General features: G+C 28.0%; 1 protein-coding gene across 1 annotated transcript; it reads right to left on the bottom strand.

Annotated features, from left to right (window-relative positions):
* Positions 1–331: 331 nt before the first annotated feature.
* Positions 332–21092, bottom strand: LOC111639784 (cytoplasmic dynein 2 light intermediate chain 1-like). The gene is made up of 8 exons (XM_023385725.1): positions 20843–21092; positions 19716–19756; positions 18378–18482; positions 15071–15159; positions 7484–7670; positions 1232–1300; positions 986–1143; positions 332–633 (listed from the first exon to the last, which is right to left on the bottom strand). Exons 1-8 carry the CDS (start codon positions 21090–21092, stop codon positions 567–569), a joined length of 966 nt encoding a protein of 321 aa, XP_023241493.1. The 3' UTR covers positions 332–566.
* Between the last annotated feature and the right edge of the window lie 1754 nt (positions 21093–22846).

The raw sequence follows: 22846 nt of genomic DNA on the forward strand, positions 1-22846 counted from the left end.
ACAGAATTAATAAAGCAAGTAATAGATAACAATTTGGTATTTTTTTCACTAGTTCAATTACAATAACTAAAATTAACTTTTTATGCATAAAATTACCTAAGTAATAGGTAAAAATCCTTAAGAAATATTATTTGATTTATTTGATTCGAACCTAAGTGATAATCAAAAAACAATAATAGATTTATTATTTTAATTAATTAATTATTATTTGTTTACTTCTACTTTTACTGAAGCCAATGGTAACAATATTATTATTTTAAAATAATAATATTGTTATAATTAAAAATCATATGAATTGATTTTTAATCATATCAATTATATTGTGTGAGGTTTTATTTCTAATTACTTTCAAATATATTACAAAATTATAATAACTTTTGCTTAATTGCATTAAAAACATTTTAAACGAAATGTAGAATGAATTACTTTAACTATTGTATTATTTATATATTGTAGCTTTAAAAAATATTATAATGTTAGCAATAACAGATCCAGAAATCTTTAGAAAGGTTATAGAGAGGAAACAATGTCTTACAAAATTCTTTTACTACCTGAAATACCTGGCATTACTCAAGAAAAACTCCCAGGAGGTACAGCAGCACTTGAAGATCCCATAAATCCACCCCTGATCCCCTGATCATTAGTATAATAAGAATGTTTAGTTAAAATATTTATATTTTATTTTCAATATGATATTATAGTAACACTAGAAAGTAGATCATTGTCTTCCTTTGTTATGCTGATAAATTATTTTCAACTAATTTTTATTAAAAATTTTGTAAATATTGTTTACAAAATCTTCAAAATAAATTGTTCTTTGTTTCTAATTATTAAAATTAACACAAGATGGTGGCTTAACAGCCTACCTCTAGCCAAATTACTTAACTGTACTTTAAAATATATTATCTTCTCAAAACTTATCAAAATCACAATAATAAAAAATAATTATTCAAGTTCAGTTTACAAATTTTTGTAATTTACTTACCTAGCAGATGTACCAAACACTAAATTACTTATTAATGCACGACTTTTTGTAATGATATTTTCAGATTTTGTACTAACAAAGCATAGCATTGCCCCATTACTATGAGCAACAAACCTAAGACATCGAGATATCACTTTTTTCTTTTCTGGATCCATATTCTGACATAAATAAATATTAAATTTTAATAAAAATATGCAAAAAGTAATCTCATTTATAACAGTTATAAAATTTCTTTTATTTACTAACCTGAAATATATCATATTTAGATCCAAATATTACTAAAGGAAGTGGAAAAGGGTTTATTTTATCTTTATCCTGAAATAAGAATATTTTAAATTATAATAATTCTAAGACATTTAAAAATATTTTAAACTGAAAGTAAAAATATTTTATTTCCAGTTTATTTTCATTTGGGCCTTCCTTAATGAGATATAAGAACTTAAAATTTTATAATCTACAGTAGAGCATTGATTAGCTGACTCAATTGGGGACTAGGGTTGGTCAGATAACTGAAAAAAACGAATAACCAAAAAATATGAAAAAATACTTTACAGCATCAAATATAAAAATTTAGTGCGTTGGAAGTCTATATAACAATTCTCTCAAATGACTCTCATTAGAGATACTACAGATGTTGAATACAGGTGACAAACCAAAAGATAGTGCATTTAACATAGGAAGAATAAAGTAAGTTTACATTTACATTTATCTTGAAAACAGTAACTTATCATTAATTTTATTATTATTTACATGTTCAGCACCCCAAAATCGACAAGAAATAGCATCACATATAAAGGATATACAACTTATGATAATTTGTTTATTATTATTAATACATAATACACGAAGGGTCTACTTGTGATGACTGTTGATTGTGGACGTAAGATGCATCTGTAGTTTTGACAAGTAGAATAAGGGGGAAAAAATGCATATAAATTGTCATGTATGGTAATAACTAATCAAAATCGAATTCATACTGTGTTGGGTTATGAAAGAGAGAGCCTTCTTGAATAGTAAATCTGTAAAAGTATAATAAATCTTTCAGTATTTTAAATAGATAAAAGTTAAATTGCATTGTAAATATAGAACATGTAAAGTGTATATACAGTAGAGCATCGATTATCCGACCCCCGATCAACTGTCACATCGGTTAACCGATCGCATTCTAGTCAGCAAATTCAAATGTCTGCTAGTGAGGTGGTGCTAAAATATTTGGCTATGTCTTGACTACTTTAATATTATTTTTGTTAAATTTTTGTGTGTTTTAGCTGGCAACACTGGCTTGACCATGAAAGGGAGGCGAGTATTTAAACATGGCTTAATTTTCTAATTATGAGTGGTTGTTTGTTTTGTGTGGATTTTTCTGAGGACTATGTGTCGTGCTGAATCAGAATCTGTTTTCATCGGATATATAAATTTTGGACTTCTTTTTCTAATGTAAAGGCCTACTTTATGTAAAATATGTAACCTGAATACTGTATATATATATTTTTTTTATATTGTTCAATATACAATACAGTACTGTATTTATTTTGTGCAAAATAAAGAAATAATTTTTAACAATACAATAGTGACGATTATTATTTCAAAAAAATTTTGTTGGGCTTAACATCGAAGAAAATTCAGCACGAAGTAGGTTAATAGCAATATACTAATATACTAATTACATGCGATATACTAATATACTATACTAATACAGGTATACCTTAAGTTACGTTGTTACGTCGTTTGCCAAAAAATATATGGAAAGATAAAAATCAAGTTTAAGTCATTTTATTCGACTTTACGTCCGTCCACCACAAATATTGAAGTCGTAATATCACTATAAAAGCGATAAAGCACATAAAATCATATTAAAATATATACGTTTATAGTAAATGTTAATATAATCGTCATAAATCCTAGAGAACGAAACACAAAAACATTTGTGTTTCTGTCTTGTCATCTTATTTAGTGGTCTTTAAGTGCTTAATATTGGTGTTTTCCACAATAGCTCCAATATCTACCGTTTGGTGTTGTTGTCAGCACCACTTGATATTGGTAAATTTAATATAAATTAGTTTATTTTCTACTGTCACAAGATAATTTTAATAACTGTATTTGTTATTTAACCTTACAAAATCATCTTATTTTATAATGTCTTAGAGCAAACCACATTCACAAATTGCAAACATGTACATTTACAAGTATGTACTGTATGTACACAAATTTGTAAATTTAGATTACTTTTTTCTGTACTATATTAAAAATTAAAATTTATTTGTTTGTAAGCTTAAAATAGATTCTTATTAACCATATATTATTAAAACTTCATTTATAAATAAAATACAAAACTGAGAATGGTTATTTGCGGTTTAGCCTAGTGACAAGTAAATTTGACTTACGCCGTTTTTCGACTTAAGTCACCTCTCCTGGAACCAATTACCGACGTAAGGTATACTGATAGGCAAGGTATACCTGTAATGTAATTTTTCATACTTTTTGGTTATTCGTTTTTTTCAGTTATCTGACCAACCCCAGTCCCCAATTGAGTCAGCTAATCAATGCTCTACTGTAGATTATAAAATTTTAAGTTCTTATATCTCATTAAGGAAGGCCCAAATGAAAATAAACTGGAAATAAAATATTTTTACTTTCAGTTTAAAATATTTTTAAATNACTTAAAATTTTATAATCTACAGTAGAGCATTGATTAGCTGACTCAATTGGGGACTAGGGTTGGTCAGATAACTGAAAAAAACGAATAACCAAAAAATATGAAAAAATACTTTACAGCATCAAATATAAAAATTTAGTGCGTTGGAAGTCTATATAACAATTCTCTCAAATGACTCTCATTAGAGATACTACAGATGTTGAATACAGGTGACAAACCAAAAGATAGTGCATTTAACATAGGAAGAATAAAGTAAGTTTACATTTACATTTATCTTGAAAACAGTAACTTATCATTAATTTTATTATTATTTACATGTTCAGCACCCCAAAATCGACAAGAAATAGCATCACATATAAAGGATATACAACTTATGATAATTTGTTTATTATTATTAATACATAATACACGAAGGGTCTACTTGTGATGACTGTTGATTGTGGACGTAAGATGCATCTGTAGTTTTGACAAGTAGAATAAGGGGGAAAAAATGCATATAAATTGTCATGTATGGTAATAACTAATCAAAATCGAATTCATACTGTGTTGGGTTATGAAAGAGAGAGCCTTCTTGAATAGTAAATCTGTAAAAGTATAATAAATCTTTCAGTATTTTAAATAGATAAAAGTTAAATTGCATTGTAAATATAGAACATGTAAAGTGTATATACAGTAGAGCATCGATTATCCGACCCCCGATCAACTGTCACATCGGTTAACCGATCGCATTCTAGTCAGCAAATTCAAATGTCTGCTAGTGAGGTGGTGCTAAAATATTTGGCTATGTCTTGACTACTTTAATATTATTTTTGTTAAATTTTTGTGTGTTTTAGCTGGCAACACTGGCTTGACCATGAAAGGGAGGCGAGTATTTAAACATGGCTTAATTTTCTAATTATGAGTGGTTGTTTGTTTTGTGTGGATTTTTCTGAGGACTATGTGTCGTGCTGAATCAGAATCTGTTTTCATCGGATATATAAATTTTGGACTTCTTTTTCTAATGTAAAGGCCTACTTTATGTAAAATATGTAACCTGAATACTGTATATATATATTTTTTTTATATTGTTCAATATACAATACAGTACTGTATTTATTTTGTGCAAAATAAAGAAATAATTTTTAACAATACAATAGTGACGATTATTATTTCAAAAAAATTTTGTTGGGCTTAACATCGAAGAAAATTCAGCACGAAGTAGGTTAATAGCAATATACTAATATACTAATTACATGCGATATACTAATATACTATACTAATACAGGTATACCTTAAGTTACGTTGTTACGTCGTTTGCCAAAAAATATATGGAAAGATAAAAATCAAGTTTAAGTCATTTTATTCGACTTTACGTCCGTCCACCACAAATATTGAAGTCGTAATATCACTATAAAAGCGATAAAGCACATAAAATCATATTAAAATATATACGTTTATAGTAAATGTTAATATAATCGTCATAAATCCTAGAGAACGAAACACAAAAACATTTGTGTTTCTGTCTTGTCATCTTATTTAGTGGTCTTTAAGTGCTTAATATTGGTGTTTTCCACAATAGCTCCAATATCTACCGTTTGGTGTTGTTGTCAGCACCACTTGATATTGGTAAATTTAATATAAATTAGTTTATTTTCTACTGTCACAAGATAATTTTAATAACTGTATTTGTTATTTAACCTTACAAAATCATCTTATTTTATAATGTCTTAGAGCAAACCACATTCACAAATTGCAAACATGTACATTTACAAGTATGTACTGTATGTACACAAATTTGTAAATTTAGATTACTTTTTTCTGTACTATATTAAAAATTAAAATTTATTTGTTTGTAAGCTTAAAATAGATTCTTATTAACCATATATTATTAAAACTTCATTTATAAATAAAATACAAAACTGAGAATGGTTATTTGCGGTTTAGCCTAGTGACAAGTAAATTTGACTTACGCCGTTTTTCGACTTAAGTCACCTCTCCTGGAACCAATTACCGACGTAAGGTATACTGATAGGCAAGGTATACCTGTAATGTAATTTTTCATACTTTTTGGTTATTCGTTTTTTTCAGTTATCTGACCAACCCCAGTCCCCAATTGAGTCAGCTAATCAATGCTCTACTGTAGATTATAAAATTTTAAGTTCTTATATCTCATTAAGGAAGGCCCAAATGAAAATAAACTGGAAATAAAATATTTTTACTTTCAGTTTAAAATATTTTTAAATATCTTAGAATTATTATGGAGTTAATATGATTGCAAGTGTAGGTCTTAAAATGTTTCACAAATCTGCAATATTCCTCAAATAAAATACAATCATTTAAAGACTGCATGCTGCTTATTAGTCATATTTGGAATCATATATAGTTGCAAATCATTATATGCAACTATGAACTTTTTAAGTCTAAGTATCATTCACAGTTAACAAATCAACATCTACAGGAATTAATATGGAGTGGAATTACTGAACATGGTCTGAATTTTAAACAGTTAGCATTCCAACTTCAAAGCTGCAAATCTTCTACCAGTAAGTAATGAAAGAGAAACATTTACAAATATTTAGACCAAGAAAAAAAAATTAATTTACAATAAATCGATTTTCTTGAAATTTTTTTAGCCAGTTTTACATACCTACTGAAACATGCATAGTCTTAACCTAATAGCGATAACTATAGTATTTTAACTACAGTAGAGCATCGATTATCCAAAACAATTTGGGAATGGGGTTGTTCGGATAACTGATCATGTATGAAAAAATATATTAACCTATCCCATTGAAATTTTTCTCCATTGCACATCACTGCATTGGATTTTCATCGATGCTAAGCCTAACAAATTTTTTTTAAAAATAATAATCGTGGCTATTGTATTGTTAAAAATTATTTCTTTATTTTGCACTAAAAAATATAAAAACAAAGAAATTATATTTCAGAAATTAATCTAGTATCAAAAACGTTCCGATTCAGTATGACACACGTCCCAACACACAGTTCTCAGAAAAATGTCACACAAAACAAGCAAAACTCTTTTTCTTGGGTTTATCTGGAGATGTCAGCCACTTGGGCTATATTCTCTGATGAGCTGAAGCAAAACACACTGCTCACGATGCAAGGTCCTAGAATATAGCTCACAAAGGGGGGGGAAAGCCTCATTCAAATACTGGCACGTCCTTAAGTACGTATGAATCAGAACATTTTTTATACTAGATTAACTTCCGAAATATAATTTTTTTGTTTTTATATTTTTCAATATATTTATTTTGTTTGTGCAGAATAAAGAAATAATTTTTAATGATACAATATGGATGCACCAGTGCTGCCAGCTAAAACACACACACCAATAAAATAATATTGGAGTAGCCCAAGACAGCAAATATTGCAGTGCCACAGCAATAGCAGAAATTCGAATTTGCCGAATGGAACACTTTCAGTTAACTGATGTTTCGGTTGATCAGTATTTGGATAATTGATGATCTACTGTATATATAATGTAAAATACCATTTCCAATTCAGCTATCTTGTATTTCTGATAGGCGATATAGTGCTCCTATCATGACAAGATTCAGCCACCCCTGGTATATACAAAGAAAAAGTATGGAAATTGAACTGCAGACCTGTTTCATGGTTTTTGTATTATTTTTCTAACTTGTTACTTAACTAAACAAAACTATTTAAAAATCTCCCACTCCATAAAAACAAATTTAAAAATTTGATTTTAAACTCATGATATGTTTTAGAACCAAAGGAATATGATGTAAACTTAGAGTCAAATAGATAATTTTACAAAAACAATTTAAATAGTGGTGAATGGAAACCCTGATTATTACTAAATAACAAAATTTTCATACCTCATGATTTTCTCCAATTCTTTTCCAAGCTTTATCAATTAGAATCTGTTTTAATTCTTTAGATTTTGCAGCATGAAGGTTTAACACATCTTTAATTCTGTCTGTACAAACTTGCAATAAAGTTTCCATTGTAAACCATAATTCTTCTGGTACTGAAAGATCTAGTACAATAGCAACTGACAATGACCTAAAATTTATAAAAGATAGACATATTAAACTTATTTAATATAAGTTCATTTCATAAAAAAGAAATTATGTAGTAATAATAGAAAATATTCATAATTAAAATGAATCTATTCTGATGATGATTCTGCATAAATAAACATTTTTTGAAATATAATCAATGTTTAATCTGATAAAAAAAATCATTGAAGTAGAATGCAAATTTCTTCTTGAGAAACCACACTTTAATAAAAAATTATGAAGCAGTGGCAAAAATTAGTGATCTCTCTCAAAACTTTGTTAAATATTCTAATTTATCTAAAATGACACAAAAATTTTACTATCATTTGCAATATTGTACTTGTGTGAAGCAAGAATTTTGGCTATAGCTTTTATACAATTGAAATATCAATCTCAGCTAATAGTTGAAAAAGAACTTTAAGTAACATCATCATTAATAAAAATTATAAAGGCTTCAAATGCCCTCATTATTAAAGACATCATATTTTGACAATTTTATAATGAAAAATAACTTCCATCTGTCATATTAGCATTTTTTTCATTGTTAAGCATTTTTGTAACATACCAATGCTCATTCATATTTATGTTATGTTATATAAATTATAGTGCGCTTTTTAAATATAAATTTGCATTACTTTATGAATAAACAGGGAACAATGAAGAGAAGATTTGTATTTTCCATCTATCAGCCATTCACAAAGCTTTATAAACTTCACATCATGATGCTTAAGTATAAGCTAAATTATAAGAAAATACAGTGGAACCTTGGTATATGACCTTAATCTGTTCCTGATATTTGGACTTATACCGAATTGGACATATACCAAACCAACCTTTCCCATAAGAAGTAATGTAAAAATGATTAATGCGTTCTCACGTAAAAAAAAAAAATAGCTGGCTTTAAACACCTTGCTTTCCTGGCTAGTTCCTGCTTGATTTTTCATGAGATCAGCATGTATCTTTTTAGCTTTCTCACAAATAATTGCTTCTGATACGATGTCGCCAGCACATTGTTTTTCAGTTACCCAAAGCAAAAGCAATTTCTCAACATGATCTAATGCCTTCGATCTCTGTTTAGAAATTGATTTACCCCCTTTCACATACAGGACATTCCCATTTTCAATGCTGACTCAGCGCTGATCTCAACATTCGTTAAAATTCGTTCCTTTTTTCAACGTTGAGGTAGCGCTGTTGTCAGCGCTGACTCAACACACTCAGCACTCAACAGACATGTTGACTGCTACTTTCCAATGAATTGTGGGTAATTGGTAAGACATGTGAATGGAATCCATCTTGCTGAGAATGGAATTATGGGAACTAAGCATTTCATACTCGAGTTGGAACGTCGTTGATGACGTCAAATTGTTGACTTCAACACTCAACACTCGTGTTGAAAATTGGAATGTCCCGAATGTTAGCATATTTAATAATGTCTTTATTTTTCACGATTGTCGATATCGTCATTCTCGGAATACGGTATGCAACAGTTAAAATCTTGAACACGTGTGCCACCTTCATATTTCTCAACAATCTTTTATCAGTTCCATTGTGATTCTAGTCATTTTTTTAGTTTTCTGTTGCTTTTCATTTGCCTTTTTGCAATTCATGATTCATAAAAATAATAAAATTTTACATACAAATTAAAACCAAAAGAAATTTAACCAAGTTAAAAACCATTGCACCGTGAACATCTAGTCTGGTCTAGTACACCGATAGTGCTACTTGTTCATAGATGGCACGTATAATTGAATTAAGTCATATACCAAACAAAATTTGTTTCATCCAAACAGGACGTATTCCAAATTGGATGTATTCTAAAGCAGACGTATACTGAGGCACCACTGTATTTGATACGAAGTCTTAAAAGATTAACAAAAAAATGGTTGAGGAAATTTCAACTTATCTCTTAAAATTATAACAACAAAATGTGTTTATTTTACTTAAAATCTTATAGGCATGGCTTTAATTTTCATTATTTTTTGCCAGTTTTATTCATATAATTTTGGTTAATTTTATTCCTTTGTTTTGTAGTTAAATTTTATTTAGATTAATCTTAAATAATGTTTTAATATTTCTGCTTGAACTTAAACTGTTTAACATTCCATTGCAAAAATTTCTGTAACTGAACAATGCCATAATATTTTATGATGAAAATCATAATTATCTTAATCATGATTACAATAAACAAACTAAGATAAATTACAGTTAAAGTATATAATTCTACCTGCACCAATAAATAAGCAAATATGATATTTATAAGTTAGTACATGATGAATAATGTTGCTCTCCAATCACCATCTACACCTATCTGTGTCAGATAGGTCTAAATGATGACCTCAATGTTCCTCTAGCTTAAACTTGCCAAAATCAGTACTAAGTCTCATTTGCAAAGGTGAACTCATTCAGGCACTCCATCAAATACAATTTTCACATAGACTTTTTTAGATATGAACAATTATAGCATGGTTCAAATGACTGAATTATTTTTGGTCTCAGGTGTATTTTTACTCACTTCAATGCTGAAAAACAAAACCCCTTTCTGACACTGCATTTGTAGTGAGTGAAACTACAGTAGAGCATCGATTATCCGACCCCTGATTAACCGTCACATCGGTTAACAGACTGTTCTAGTCGGCAAATTTCAAATGTCCGCTAGTGATGTGGCATTACAATATTTGGCTATGTCTTGGCTACTTTAATATTATTTTTGTTAAATTTTTGCATGTTTTAGCTGGCATCAATGGCTCGACCATGGAAGGGAGGGCAGTATTTAAATGAGACTTAATTTTCTAATTATGAGTGGTTGTTTGTTTCGTGAGCAATAAAACAATTTAGAAATAATTTTTAATGATACAATAGCAACGATTATTATTTTTAAAAAAAAATTTGTTAGGCTAAACATCAATGAAAATTCAACGCGAAGTTGGTTAATAGCGATATACTAATAAACTAATTACATGGGATATAGTAATATCCCAATATACTATACTAATAATGTATTTTTTTCCTTATTTTCGGTTATCCGATTTTTCAGTTATCCGACCAACCTGAGTCCCCAATTGAGTCGGATAATCGATGCTCTACTGTAGAAGTATTTAATACAGCCTTGTCATCTCAGAAATTGCAGATTCTCTAATTGAATCAAAGATTGTGAACACATCTTGAAGTATCTGAAATGTTACAGACTGCTTGTGAATATGAAAAATGACTGAAACATTTCAAAACAGACAAATTTCCATAAAATTGCACCATAGGTCCAACTCTTCTGCATAATCTGTACCAGCACTCACTTTCAAACAAGAAAATTGGATGACTGGGATTATCTGATTTCAAAAAAAGGTCAAATACTTCAATTGTATTTTAACTTATAAATATTTTAATGGCATAATACCCAATTATTGGCTCAAACTGAAAGTTCCTTCCAGAAAAACTCTATCATGATCATGTCCAAATACTTTTATCAATTATTGCTATCTCATAGATCTTTTTCATTGTTCCATTGATTACAGTTCTCCTGTTGAACATCACTTTCATCACAACTTTACAAAATACAAACAACTATGCCAACAATTTTTATATAGTGTATGATTTTGTTTTATCCTTATACATTTTGCCATCCCTTTTTTTCTTTTATTTTTTTATATATTTCTTGTTATTATATAATTTTTATTGTATTTATTTTTGCTGTTATTTTTACTTATATTTTACTGTAATCTTGGGTAATTTTGTTATATGGGGGTGGAAATTTTTTGTTCATCAACAGTTCCAATTAAATGTAAAATAAATAAATAAATTTCACCTGTAACTATACTTGGTAGTCAATTTGTTGAAACTGTGATGTTATGCACCCAATAGCCAGGCCAATTACTTCAAAATAGCATCACCTGGAGTACTCTTCAAAGATAATATCTGAATCATGATAATTACAATCACTACTATCATAGAGTTTCCTTGGAATTTTTCTGTTAGTATATTACATCTGCTTAATAATTACTATTCAGATCATATACCATTTTTTAAAAAAGTTCATCACAAATTAATAAACAAATTTATTTTAGATTTAAATCTCAAGAAATTTATAGTCATCTCTAACAAATTTTTATACAGGTGGACAAAAAGGCCATAAAAACTTTAAATTTGATAAGAAATATAATAGAATGTAATGCAGTTTACGTGGTAAGTATTGTCAGCATGGAAGTTTTTGTTGATAGGGAAAAAAACTAATTCCAAAAATCACTGATAGGTGGTGTTGACACATAAAAGATGACAAGTAGATGTGCAAATGATAACGAAAATAATTTTCAATGTGATTTCTGATTGTAGGGGGTGTTTAAATTCCCGAGTGTTTCAATCAAGTCCTTCCACATTGCTGGGATTGAAAAATGCTATTCACTGTGAGGTATGTGATCATCATCCATCTGGATATGCTGCACTCTGAAAGTGTGGATGTTGTTACTCTGCTAAATTTGGTTATATCCTATGGTGGAGGCATGTTGAACACTTTTCTAATAAATAAATACACTGAAAGTCATTTTTATTGTTGTTTGCATTACTCTTTTATGTCAATGTCACCTATCAGTGATTTTTGAAACTAATTTTTTCCCATTAACAAAAAAACTTTAAGCATTTTTATGAATGCTTCAAGTTTTTATGGACTTTTTGTCTACCCTGTATAATAATGCTAATACATAACACTTTCTTAATTTTATTGAGAGATAAATATAAAATTAATGACAAAATGAAAATATATTTATTAACTTATGACAAAAACGTTTAAAACAAATACTAATATACAATGGCACCTTGGTACTTGAACTTAATTTGTTCCATAAGACTGAGTGCCAATCTGTTCAAGTACTGAACAAATTTTTTCCATAGAGACTAGTAAATTAGTTTAATTTATTCTAGACGTCCCAAAAAACTTATAAAAGCATTTTGCATTTTAATTAGAATTCAACACAAATTTAATAATTAGTTTTCAAGCCTAGTATGTATAAATCATTAAAAATAAAATACCCATATGCAATTTAGAGTAGTAAAATACACTTATTAATTTTATTGGGTAAAACAGAAAGTTTTTGAGTACTTTTAACAGCTGTTCTTAATTAACACTGATGTGTAATTTAATTATAACAGATGTGAAACACCTTATTGCTAATGTGAGACACTATTTTTTGTTTAGAAGCTTATTTTGAACTATTTACTTCACAGTTTGTTTGAGTAAAATCAAGTCAAAATGTCTACAGATAAAATGCATATTCAGCATATTATGCTTTTGAGTTTTTGAAAAAATGTAACACTCTAATCTTTGTAATACTTTATATCTTTATTTTATACTTTATAAATGTAATACAGTACAGTGTCGATTATCCGAATCAATTAGGGACTGGGGTCGTTCGAAAGATCGATGTTTCGGATAACCGATTATGTACGAAAAAATATATTAATTTATCACATCTTGACATTTTTCTCCATTGCATGTCACTTCGCGTTGAATTTTCATCGATGTTAAGCCTAATGTAAACTTTTTAAAATAATAATCAGGGCTATTGTATCATTAAAAATTATTTCTTTATTTTATACAAACAAAATAAATATATTGAAAAATATAAAAACAATAAAAAATTATACTTCAGAAGTTAATTTAGTATCAAAAACATAAAATATTTGAGTAGCCCAAGACATAGCCAAAGATTGCAGTGCCAAAGCATTGGCGAAAATTTAAATTTGCTGACTGGAATTCTTTCGGATGATTGACGTTTCGGATGATTGACTTTCGGATAATCAACGCTCTACTGTACTTTAATCTAAAATTATTTAATTAAATTATAATTATTAAATTTATTACAAGATGATGTCTAATGCCTCCCTCTAGGGACAAATTGTTTGGTAATTTATTATTAATACGGTCATTATATAGCTTAATGGCATACAGCAATGGTTGGCTTTATTGTTAATATATTGGGCTTTAGTAGAGTTGTTTGTTTAAATGTAATACTCAACAAACTGTAAAAAATATTCATAAAATGTATGGAAAAGATGCTCCTAAACTTCAAACATGTCAAATGTGATTTTAAAAGTTTCATTACGAAAATTTTAAACTAAAGGTTATACAACTGAAGGACACTCAAAAGCTCTCAAAGGAAAAAAAACTGCAGAAAGAAATTGCTAAAAACCAATGAATAAAAACTTGTGAACTTGCAACAAATCTTAATGTATCACAGACATGTATTGTTGAAACACTGTTGACTTGGAATGGTTGCAAAACATGATAATTGGGTTATGCACTCATTAAGTGAAAAAGCAAACTAAATCAATTATAAATAAAATAAATTAAAACGTGGCCGACATAATTAAACATTTAATAAATGTAGAATACAGAGCATTCATAAAGGATAAAACCTTTATCATTGCCTTTTCCTTCCCATCGTCATACACCATCAGTAGTTCAATGAAAAATTACAAAAAATTATGGAGACGGTCTTCCTTTATAGGCTACTGCCTCCGCAACAAACATGCAAAAGTGGTAAAACATCCTATGGTATTTTGCCACTACCACAATAATATTGTAAATAAAATAAATTAAATGATGGGAAGGAAAAGGCAACAATAAAAGTTTTATCCTTTATGAATGCTCCGTATTCTACATTTATTAAATGTTTAATTACGTCGGCCAAATTTTAATCTATTTTATTTACAATATTATTGTGATAGAGGCAAAACACCAGAGGATGTTTTACCATTTTTGCATGTTTGTTGCAGAGGCAGTAGCCTATAAAGGAAGGTCATCTCCATAATTTTTTGTAATTTTTTGATGGTCTACTGATGGTGTGCAACAACGGGAAGGAAAAGGCAATGATAAAGGTTTTATCCTTTATGAATGCTCCTTATTCTACATTTATTAAATCAATTATAATTTTGTCTGATGAAGATAGGGAACTGTAGGGTTTCATTTTTTTAAAATTAGTTACTCATTTTCGCTGTAGAAAATTTTTATGGACAACAAAATTAAAGTTAAAATAAAAATATTTATTATTAGTTAGTTCTAGCAGTTTATGTTTGTTTAGTCAAGTACTGAGCAATTTTTTTCCCAAACATGTTCATATACCAAATTGTTCAAGTTCAGAGCAGTTTGTGTACTGAGGTACCACTGTATTTATTAATATCATGTTTGAATAACAAATTATAATTTTTCATATATTTTTGCAAAATGATTTTTAATGTAAGATAATAAGCTAGAAGTAGAAATAAAAATTTCTACTTTTGTATTAAATATCTTTTTAATCAGACTATTATAGACACTTTTTCATTCTTTAAATCTATATAATCTATAATAAATCTATATAAATCTATACTCAAAATTTACTTAATGCAATATAAGAAAATTGTATTATTTAAACTTACAATAAATTTTCTGTTGTAATAGAAATTTCTAATAAATTTGTAAATAATAATCCACCTCCAAGTTCCCATATATGACACACTTCTTTTGCCTATTTTAATATAAATAATACTATTTATATAATATATTTTCTTCTAAAATGCATTTATTTAAAATTAGAAAAATAATTTATAAAAATTAAAATTTTTTAGATAAATTCAAATAATGTGTTGAAAATAAATAGAAATACTATTATAATATGTATTAAAAAGATAATAAAAATCCTTATTATGATTCAAAAATCTTTATATATCATCAAGTAAATCAATGAATGTGCTGTAAATCCATGATTATTTATAACCTGTTATTAAACAAACAAAAAAAAAAAACATTGTCACTTCTTCAGTCTAATATGGTAATAATTATTATGAAAAAAAAAAATACTGTTCTTTTTCATAAAAGAAGGCATGAGATAAATCATCAAACAGAATTACAACAATTATAATGTGTGTATTGAAATATATATTTTCTTGAAAGCAGCAAAAACATTGTATATTAGTCAACAAAAACCAGTAAACAGACTTACTTCTAGCATTCAATGCAAATTGTAATTTTTTGGAGATCAGAACTCTATCATCATTGTCATCTTGGATAGAAAGCAGAAATACAATAATTATGCCATGTAATCCAAGAACTTTTAGGAAAGTAATGAGGGTCTTGTATAATGATCAACGAAGACTGGCAAACAGACATAATAATTCTAGTAAGTAATCCAAAGCATAAATTTTCAGGAAGGAATTCATAATTTAGTTTTCTTGCTAAACTGTTTTCACAGCCTTCTTAAAAGTGACAAAATCATTGCTTCTCTTGACCTTGTTTTTATTAGTACAGATTCTATGTCAAAAGCCATCATCTTAATGGAAAACTATTTTGGAACAATGTTTGCTCATTATTAAAATCTACCAATGGGACTAATTGTCATATCTTTAAAATTATAGAAATGACACATATAACTCCCTAAAAGACAATAATATTGACTGATAAAATAGCAATAAAGATGAAATTAAAATTGCAATGTTGTAATTGACAATACCAAAAACTTTTAGATTTGTTTTTTCATTGTATTTTCAAGTATCAAACATCAGATTTAAATATTTTGGATCTTGCATCTAAACATCTCATATTATAAAGAAATATTTAAGATTAAACACTCTTTATTGATTTTTGATGACTATCTAAACTTAGGTTATTCAATAACTTTATTATCATACTCATAGTAAAAAAATTCACACTTTTAAACTTTAGTAACAAGTTTAATAGAATAATAATGTTTTTGACCAAATTAACTGACTTTCCTCAGTTAATTATTTATCAAATACAAAGTTTGAATGTAAAAGAACAAAAATTAAAGCATTAAATTGAATACAAAAAATTTAAAGATAAAAGAATATACAAAATTTAAAACAAAAAATAATACGTAAAATTTATAATACAAATGTAAATAAAATGAAAATAAAAATAAAAATTTTAATAATGAAATATTTTATAATATTAAAGTAACAAAATTTGATCAAGTTAGTCTTCATATAATGTGCGCCATACAGTGAAGAGAGTGCTGCATCATAATAATTGATGCAAGCAAGTTTCTTGTGAGCCTTATAACTTTCCATCCTCTCCAAATACTTAAGATAATTGGCATTTCTGGTTAGTCTGATTCACCTGGACATCATGGTGGGAAGCATAAGCTGTTAAAGCCATACTAGAAAGATTCCTGTCAATGTTATATCTATGTTCTTTGATTCTTTAATGCAGATTGCATCTGTTAGCCTCTAACTACATGAATTTCATTAAAAAATTGGTGGTCATTTATTGGAATAGAATCAAACCAAGATGAAGTACTAGATCATAGTTCAGTTTGTTATTTCTTAAAAATTTGTTGAAAAAATGATTAGGTAAATTGAGGATAATTTGTGAATTAAATGTATCTTTTTTTTTACTCTTCAGGCATTAAACTCAAGTTAAACAAAAGTCAAGATTTTAAAAATGACAAAATTTTTAAAATGTTGACTTTTGTTTAACTTGAAATTATTAAATTAAATAATTTCATTAAATAATTTTCAAATTGTAATGCTAATGGATTATCTTCTTATACCTTTTTTGTGCATATTAATTAATAGATTTACACAAAAATATGAGATTATCTAAAACTTTATAGTAATATTCATAATTAAAAATAGAATCATTTATTACCAACAAGATCAACTAAATGCTAATTTTAAGAATCTCAAGATTTATTTGTGATTAAACAGTTTTGAGACATTTACGTCATCTCCAGATCACTGTTAATATAATTCATATAAAAAACTGAACTCTTGAGTTGTATATATCAGAACATGAGTAAAACTCAAGATTGTTTACATGGTCTGGTGCATAACTTCAATTGATTTAAAAAGACTGTTCTTTATTCAAATTGTATTAATAATAAACTAAAGATGAAATATCTCAAAAATCATTTAATCACAAATAAATCTACAAACTCCTTAAAAACTTCAGCATTTACTTAATCTAGTGGATTTGTTATAATACTAATTGTTTTGATCTGTATGATGTTTAGATTATTACTAATTGATTATAACAAATGATTACAAAAAACAATTCTTTTTTCATTCTTACATTACTATTAAATGTATCATAGAAAAAAATTTAAAACATATGAAATAAATTACAATTAATCACTTCAAATAGAATGAAAATAATAATTCATTGTTAAACTTTACAACTGACTACTTTTATACTTCTCATATAGTTGTAAATGAAATTCATTCCTATAAACCAAAATGGGACAGCTGTACCTGAAATTGTTTCATTTAACTGAAACAGATTCCATGTGCTGATTGATCATATATTTAAATTATGTCATAACAATGCCATGCCTCTAACTTTCATTTTCAGATAATTTTAAGGAAAAATGTACTAGTTCCTTCAATAAGTTTGAAACAACTTGCAATATAAACTATCATAAGTGTTTAATTGCATAGAATATTTTTAAATAGGAGTAAAAACTTAGCTAAATATATGTACTTTTGTGAAAACATTCAAATGTAAAAGTCATAATTAAATTCCTTAGTAAATATTTCTTTTCTTATTAAAATTTTTAAAGAAAAGAATTTTTTCTTTTTCCTTAGAAAACTAGAATAGCACTACAAAAACTTAATAGATTCTTTGGCATTACCAATACATATTACCTAAAAATTTTTAAAAATTAATTATAATCATCGTTTTGAAGAAAATTTATCAAATTTATTAATAAAATAGTAAAAAAATACTTACTGTATCCAATCCTCTACTTCGACGACCAAATAAATATTCAAGAGCTAATGTAGGCTTAGGAATTTCTTGTCTATCAACAAATCTATATATAATACTTGTTTTCCCCTATTAAAATTATCAATAATACATTTAATTTAAATTTTTCATTTAAAAACACTAAAAAATTAATTAAAATCTATATTAATATACAAAAGTAAAACTGACATTGTTGAGAAACAAACAAATCATAGCAATATATATTAATTTACAATGTAGTCAAATACATTTCCTTTCATTTCCTACATTTATCAATTTTAATAATCAAAAGTAAACATGTTTTTAATAATGTTTGAAAAATTTGAAATTTTTCAATATGTTATAGAGTTATGTTTGAAAAATTTGAAATTTTTCAAACATAACTCTATAACATATGAGGATGTATCAAAATCATGTCATTTTGCTACACTCAACGGACACTAGATACCATACACAAAAACTTAAATATGACTGAATACCAGGGCTGTAGAATCAGTAGATTTTTACACAACTCTGACTCCAACTTTTCCTTGCCATTCTTGTATGTAAACATCTCTTTAATCCAAAACTTGTTCAGTAGACTATCTCACAGCATTTCAATTAGAAACATCTTTTATTTAAAAAATTTTAAATTCCGATTTTTAAAATAAAGATGTTTCTAACCGAAATGCTGTGAGATAGTCTAATGAACAAGTTTTGGATTAAAGAGACATTTACTACAGTAGAGCGTCGTTAATCTGAAAGCTGGTTATCCGAAACGTCCGTTATCCGAAAGCATTCCAGTCGGCAAATTTGAATTTTCGCTAGTGCTGTGGTGCTGCAATCTTCGGCTATTTCTCGGGCTATTCAAATATTTTACGTTTTTGATAATAAATTAACATCTGGAGTATAATTTTTTATTGTTTTTATATTTTTCAATAAATTTATTTTGTTTGTACAAAATAAATAATTTTTAACGATACAATAGTCTTCGTTAGGCTTAACATCGACGAAAATTCAACGCGAAGCGACACGCAACGGAGAGAAATTTCAACATGGGATGGATATTTTTTCGTACATGATTCGTTATCCGAAAAATAAGTTATCCGAACCACCCCAGTCTCCAATTGATTCAGATAAACAACGCTCTACTGTATTTAGTTGATATTTATTTTTAGATAGTTTTAACAGTATTTTATTTAAACACGAGACTAAAACTTTACTTTTTGTTTTTAACTAGTGATTATATGAATAGCTACTTCCTTATTTATTCATATCAATCTTTTATATTTTTGAATATATCAATAATAATGATTTAAAGTATAAGATTTAAATTATACTTACTGATTGTTTATTTCCAAGAAATATAATGNAAAATTGGGATTCTTAAAACTTATAAATAAAGTAAATACAGAAATAAACATCAAACGAAATTACAATTATACATTATTAAAATATAGAAGTTCAGCGCAGAGAATCATAACTACAAATCTCTTTCTTTTGCAACATAACTATAAAAATTGTTTTGGTATTGTTTCGCACAAAAGATAATCGAATTTATCTTAATTTTTTAGTAATCATAACTACAAATCTCTTTCTTTTGCAACATAACTATAAAAATTGTTTTGGTATTGTTTCGCACAAAAGATAATCGCAATTATCTTAATTTTTTAGTAATTTTAAGATCAAAGATCAAAGTTTAATCATTATTCAAAATATCTTTTCTAAACAATATAAAATCCCTTACAGAGTAAAAAACATGTAGCAAATGATCTTCATTAGTAATGTAAAATTCTCAAAAATCATCCTTTAGTAAATAATAACCATAACAATTACTCATCAAACAAAAAGTACAAAAAATGAATTTTAAACAACACATTTTGTTGATAAATAAAGTGATACCAAAAACAACAAATATAATACAAAATGATCATAGTTAGAGTTCAGAATTCCCTATAGAAAAAACTATTGGGCAAATCTCAACCAAATTTAGTATATATACCAGGTTGTTCAATAAGTTTTGTCGTTCGATAAGAAAAACACAATTTTTTGGTTTGAAATACATTTTATTATTCAATATAATCTCCCTGAACTTCAATACACTTGTTCCAGTGATCTTCTAATTTATGGATTCCATCCCTAAAGTGAGAATCTGGAAGACTGTCGAAATACGCTTCCACGGCTGCTATTACCTCTTCGTTTGATGAAAATTGTTTCCCACGCATGAATTTTTTGAGATGTGAGAACAGCCAGAAGTCAGAGGGAGCTAAATCTGGTGAATAAGGAGGATGTTGCAACAATTCGTATTTTAATTTACTGATTTCCGCGATGGTTTTTTGAGCTGTGTGAGAGGGTGCGTTATCTTGATGAAAAATGATTTTTTTTCTTTTTTAAACAAGGTCTTTTCTCATGAATTTTTACATCCAGCTGGTCCAAAAGATTACAATAATAATCTGAATTTATTGTTTTACTAGTTTGGAGGTAATCCACAAACAAAATTCCTTTTGCATCCCAAAAAACTGATGCTAACACCTTCTTGGCCGATTTCTGGACCCTAACTCGCTTTGGAGCCAAAGTACCAGGTTCACGCCACTCCTTAGCCTCTTGTTTTGATTCAGGATCATGGTGGTAGACCCAAGTCTCGTCCATAGTGATGAAACGACGCACAAAATCCTTTTTATCTTTTCTAAAACGCTCCAAATGTTGCTGAGAAAGTTGCATTCGAATGTGTTTTTGTTAGCGAATGCGGCACCCATTGTGCACACAGCTTTCTGTAACCCAAAACTTCAGCCAAAATATTGCTCACACTGCCTAACGAAATCCCTAGGGCTTCTACTAAATCTCTCTTGGTTATTCGACGATCTTCCAAAACCATATGCTGTATTTTTGCTACGATTTCTGGTGTTGATGCACTTTTTGGACATCCTTCATGTGGATCATCTTCAAGACTTGTACGACCACATTTAAATTCAGCAACCCATCTTTCTACTGTTCTGATTCCTTATACACTTTTAACAATCGTTCATAAATTTGTTTTGGTGCTACACCTTCCAAACATAAGAATTTTATCACTGCACGATATTCGATTTTTTCCATTGTAAAAAAATACAGTGACACATCGACTTTGAACAGCTGCAAATATACAATGAGTTGACGGATCTACTTGAAACTTGACACGTGTTTATGAAATAGTAGTACTATTTCATAAACAATAAAGTGACGATCCTAATAGCGCCATCTCATATCAAATGACAAAACTTATTGAACAACCTGGTATTGTCCTGAGTATATAGTTTCAATTTTCAAGGAATAGTTCTTTAAAATTCAGTCACTAAGGTGAATTTGGCACTGCTGTCTTTTAAATATGCCTATTATATATGTTTTCTAATAAATTTCAGGAATTATGAAACAAAATACAATAATTTTATTTTAATTACAGATATGGAATGTAGAATTGACAATTATATCAAAGATGTGGATCTATGTGCTTCCCATCTCTATGCTCAAGACTGAATTTGCTGCACAACACTCTTCAAAATCAAAAGTCACAGATTCAGATCTGGTGATTTTTACAGCCATGACATTGGAAACAGTTAGTTTAAGTACTCTATGATGCAATAAATGTTGTAATAAGGTTTACATATTTAAGTCTATATGTGGGTTATACCATCTTGCATATAGATTGTGATGTTCAGATAGTTTGAATGAAAAAGTTTTGGAGTATATCTCTGTATCTAGTGGCAATAACAGAACATGTCACTAGCCTAGATTCAGAGTTTTCTTTAAAAAAATAAGATCCAGTGATAAAAGATGAAACCACATCACACTTTTACTTTTGGTGAGTGCAATGGAATTTATTGGCAAAAACAGATTTTTGTCAGACCAAATACAGCAGCTGCAAGCATTCATATCATCATGTAAATAAAAATGAGCCTCATTGCTCCACAGAACTTGCCACGACAACACTTCATTAACTATTGTCTGAGCTATAAATGTTATTTTAAGAATTTGCACTCTACATTGGTTACAATAATTGTGACAACTTGAGCAATTAACCTAAGCAACAGATCTTGCATACTTTCCAATGCACTTTTTGTAGAAAATATTTTTCACATCTCATGTAGGTTCAGAATGGAAGTGACTCACTAGCAAAACAGTATCATAAAAACAAAGAAAGTCTAATGGTCCATATACTGTATAAATATTCATAATATGCATACTGAATGTAAATCATCAGGCAAAATTCGTATACTTAATTTGTGGCAGAAAATGTCATTCACTACAGATATTATCAATTAAATTTTGCCAATGTCATATTTAAGATATAATTTTATAATATAAACAACTTCCAACCACTTGACACTGCGTTGAATAACAACAATCCACGAAAAACCTTTTTTTACGAGTGTTATGTCACTATTAAATTCCACAAGTACTTTCGACCTCCACCGAGGTCTGCTTCAGGTGGTGTCCCA

This window comes from Centruroides sculpturatus, unplaced genomic scaffold (assembly GCF_000671375.1).
Source record: "Centruroides sculpturatus isolate CEXI.00-Female unplaced genomic scaffold, Cexi_2.0 scaffold1299, whole genome shotgun sequence".
Classification (NCBI taxonomy): Eukaryota; Metazoa; Arthropoda; class Arachnida; order Scorpiones; family Buthidae; genus Centruroides; species Centruroides sculpturatus.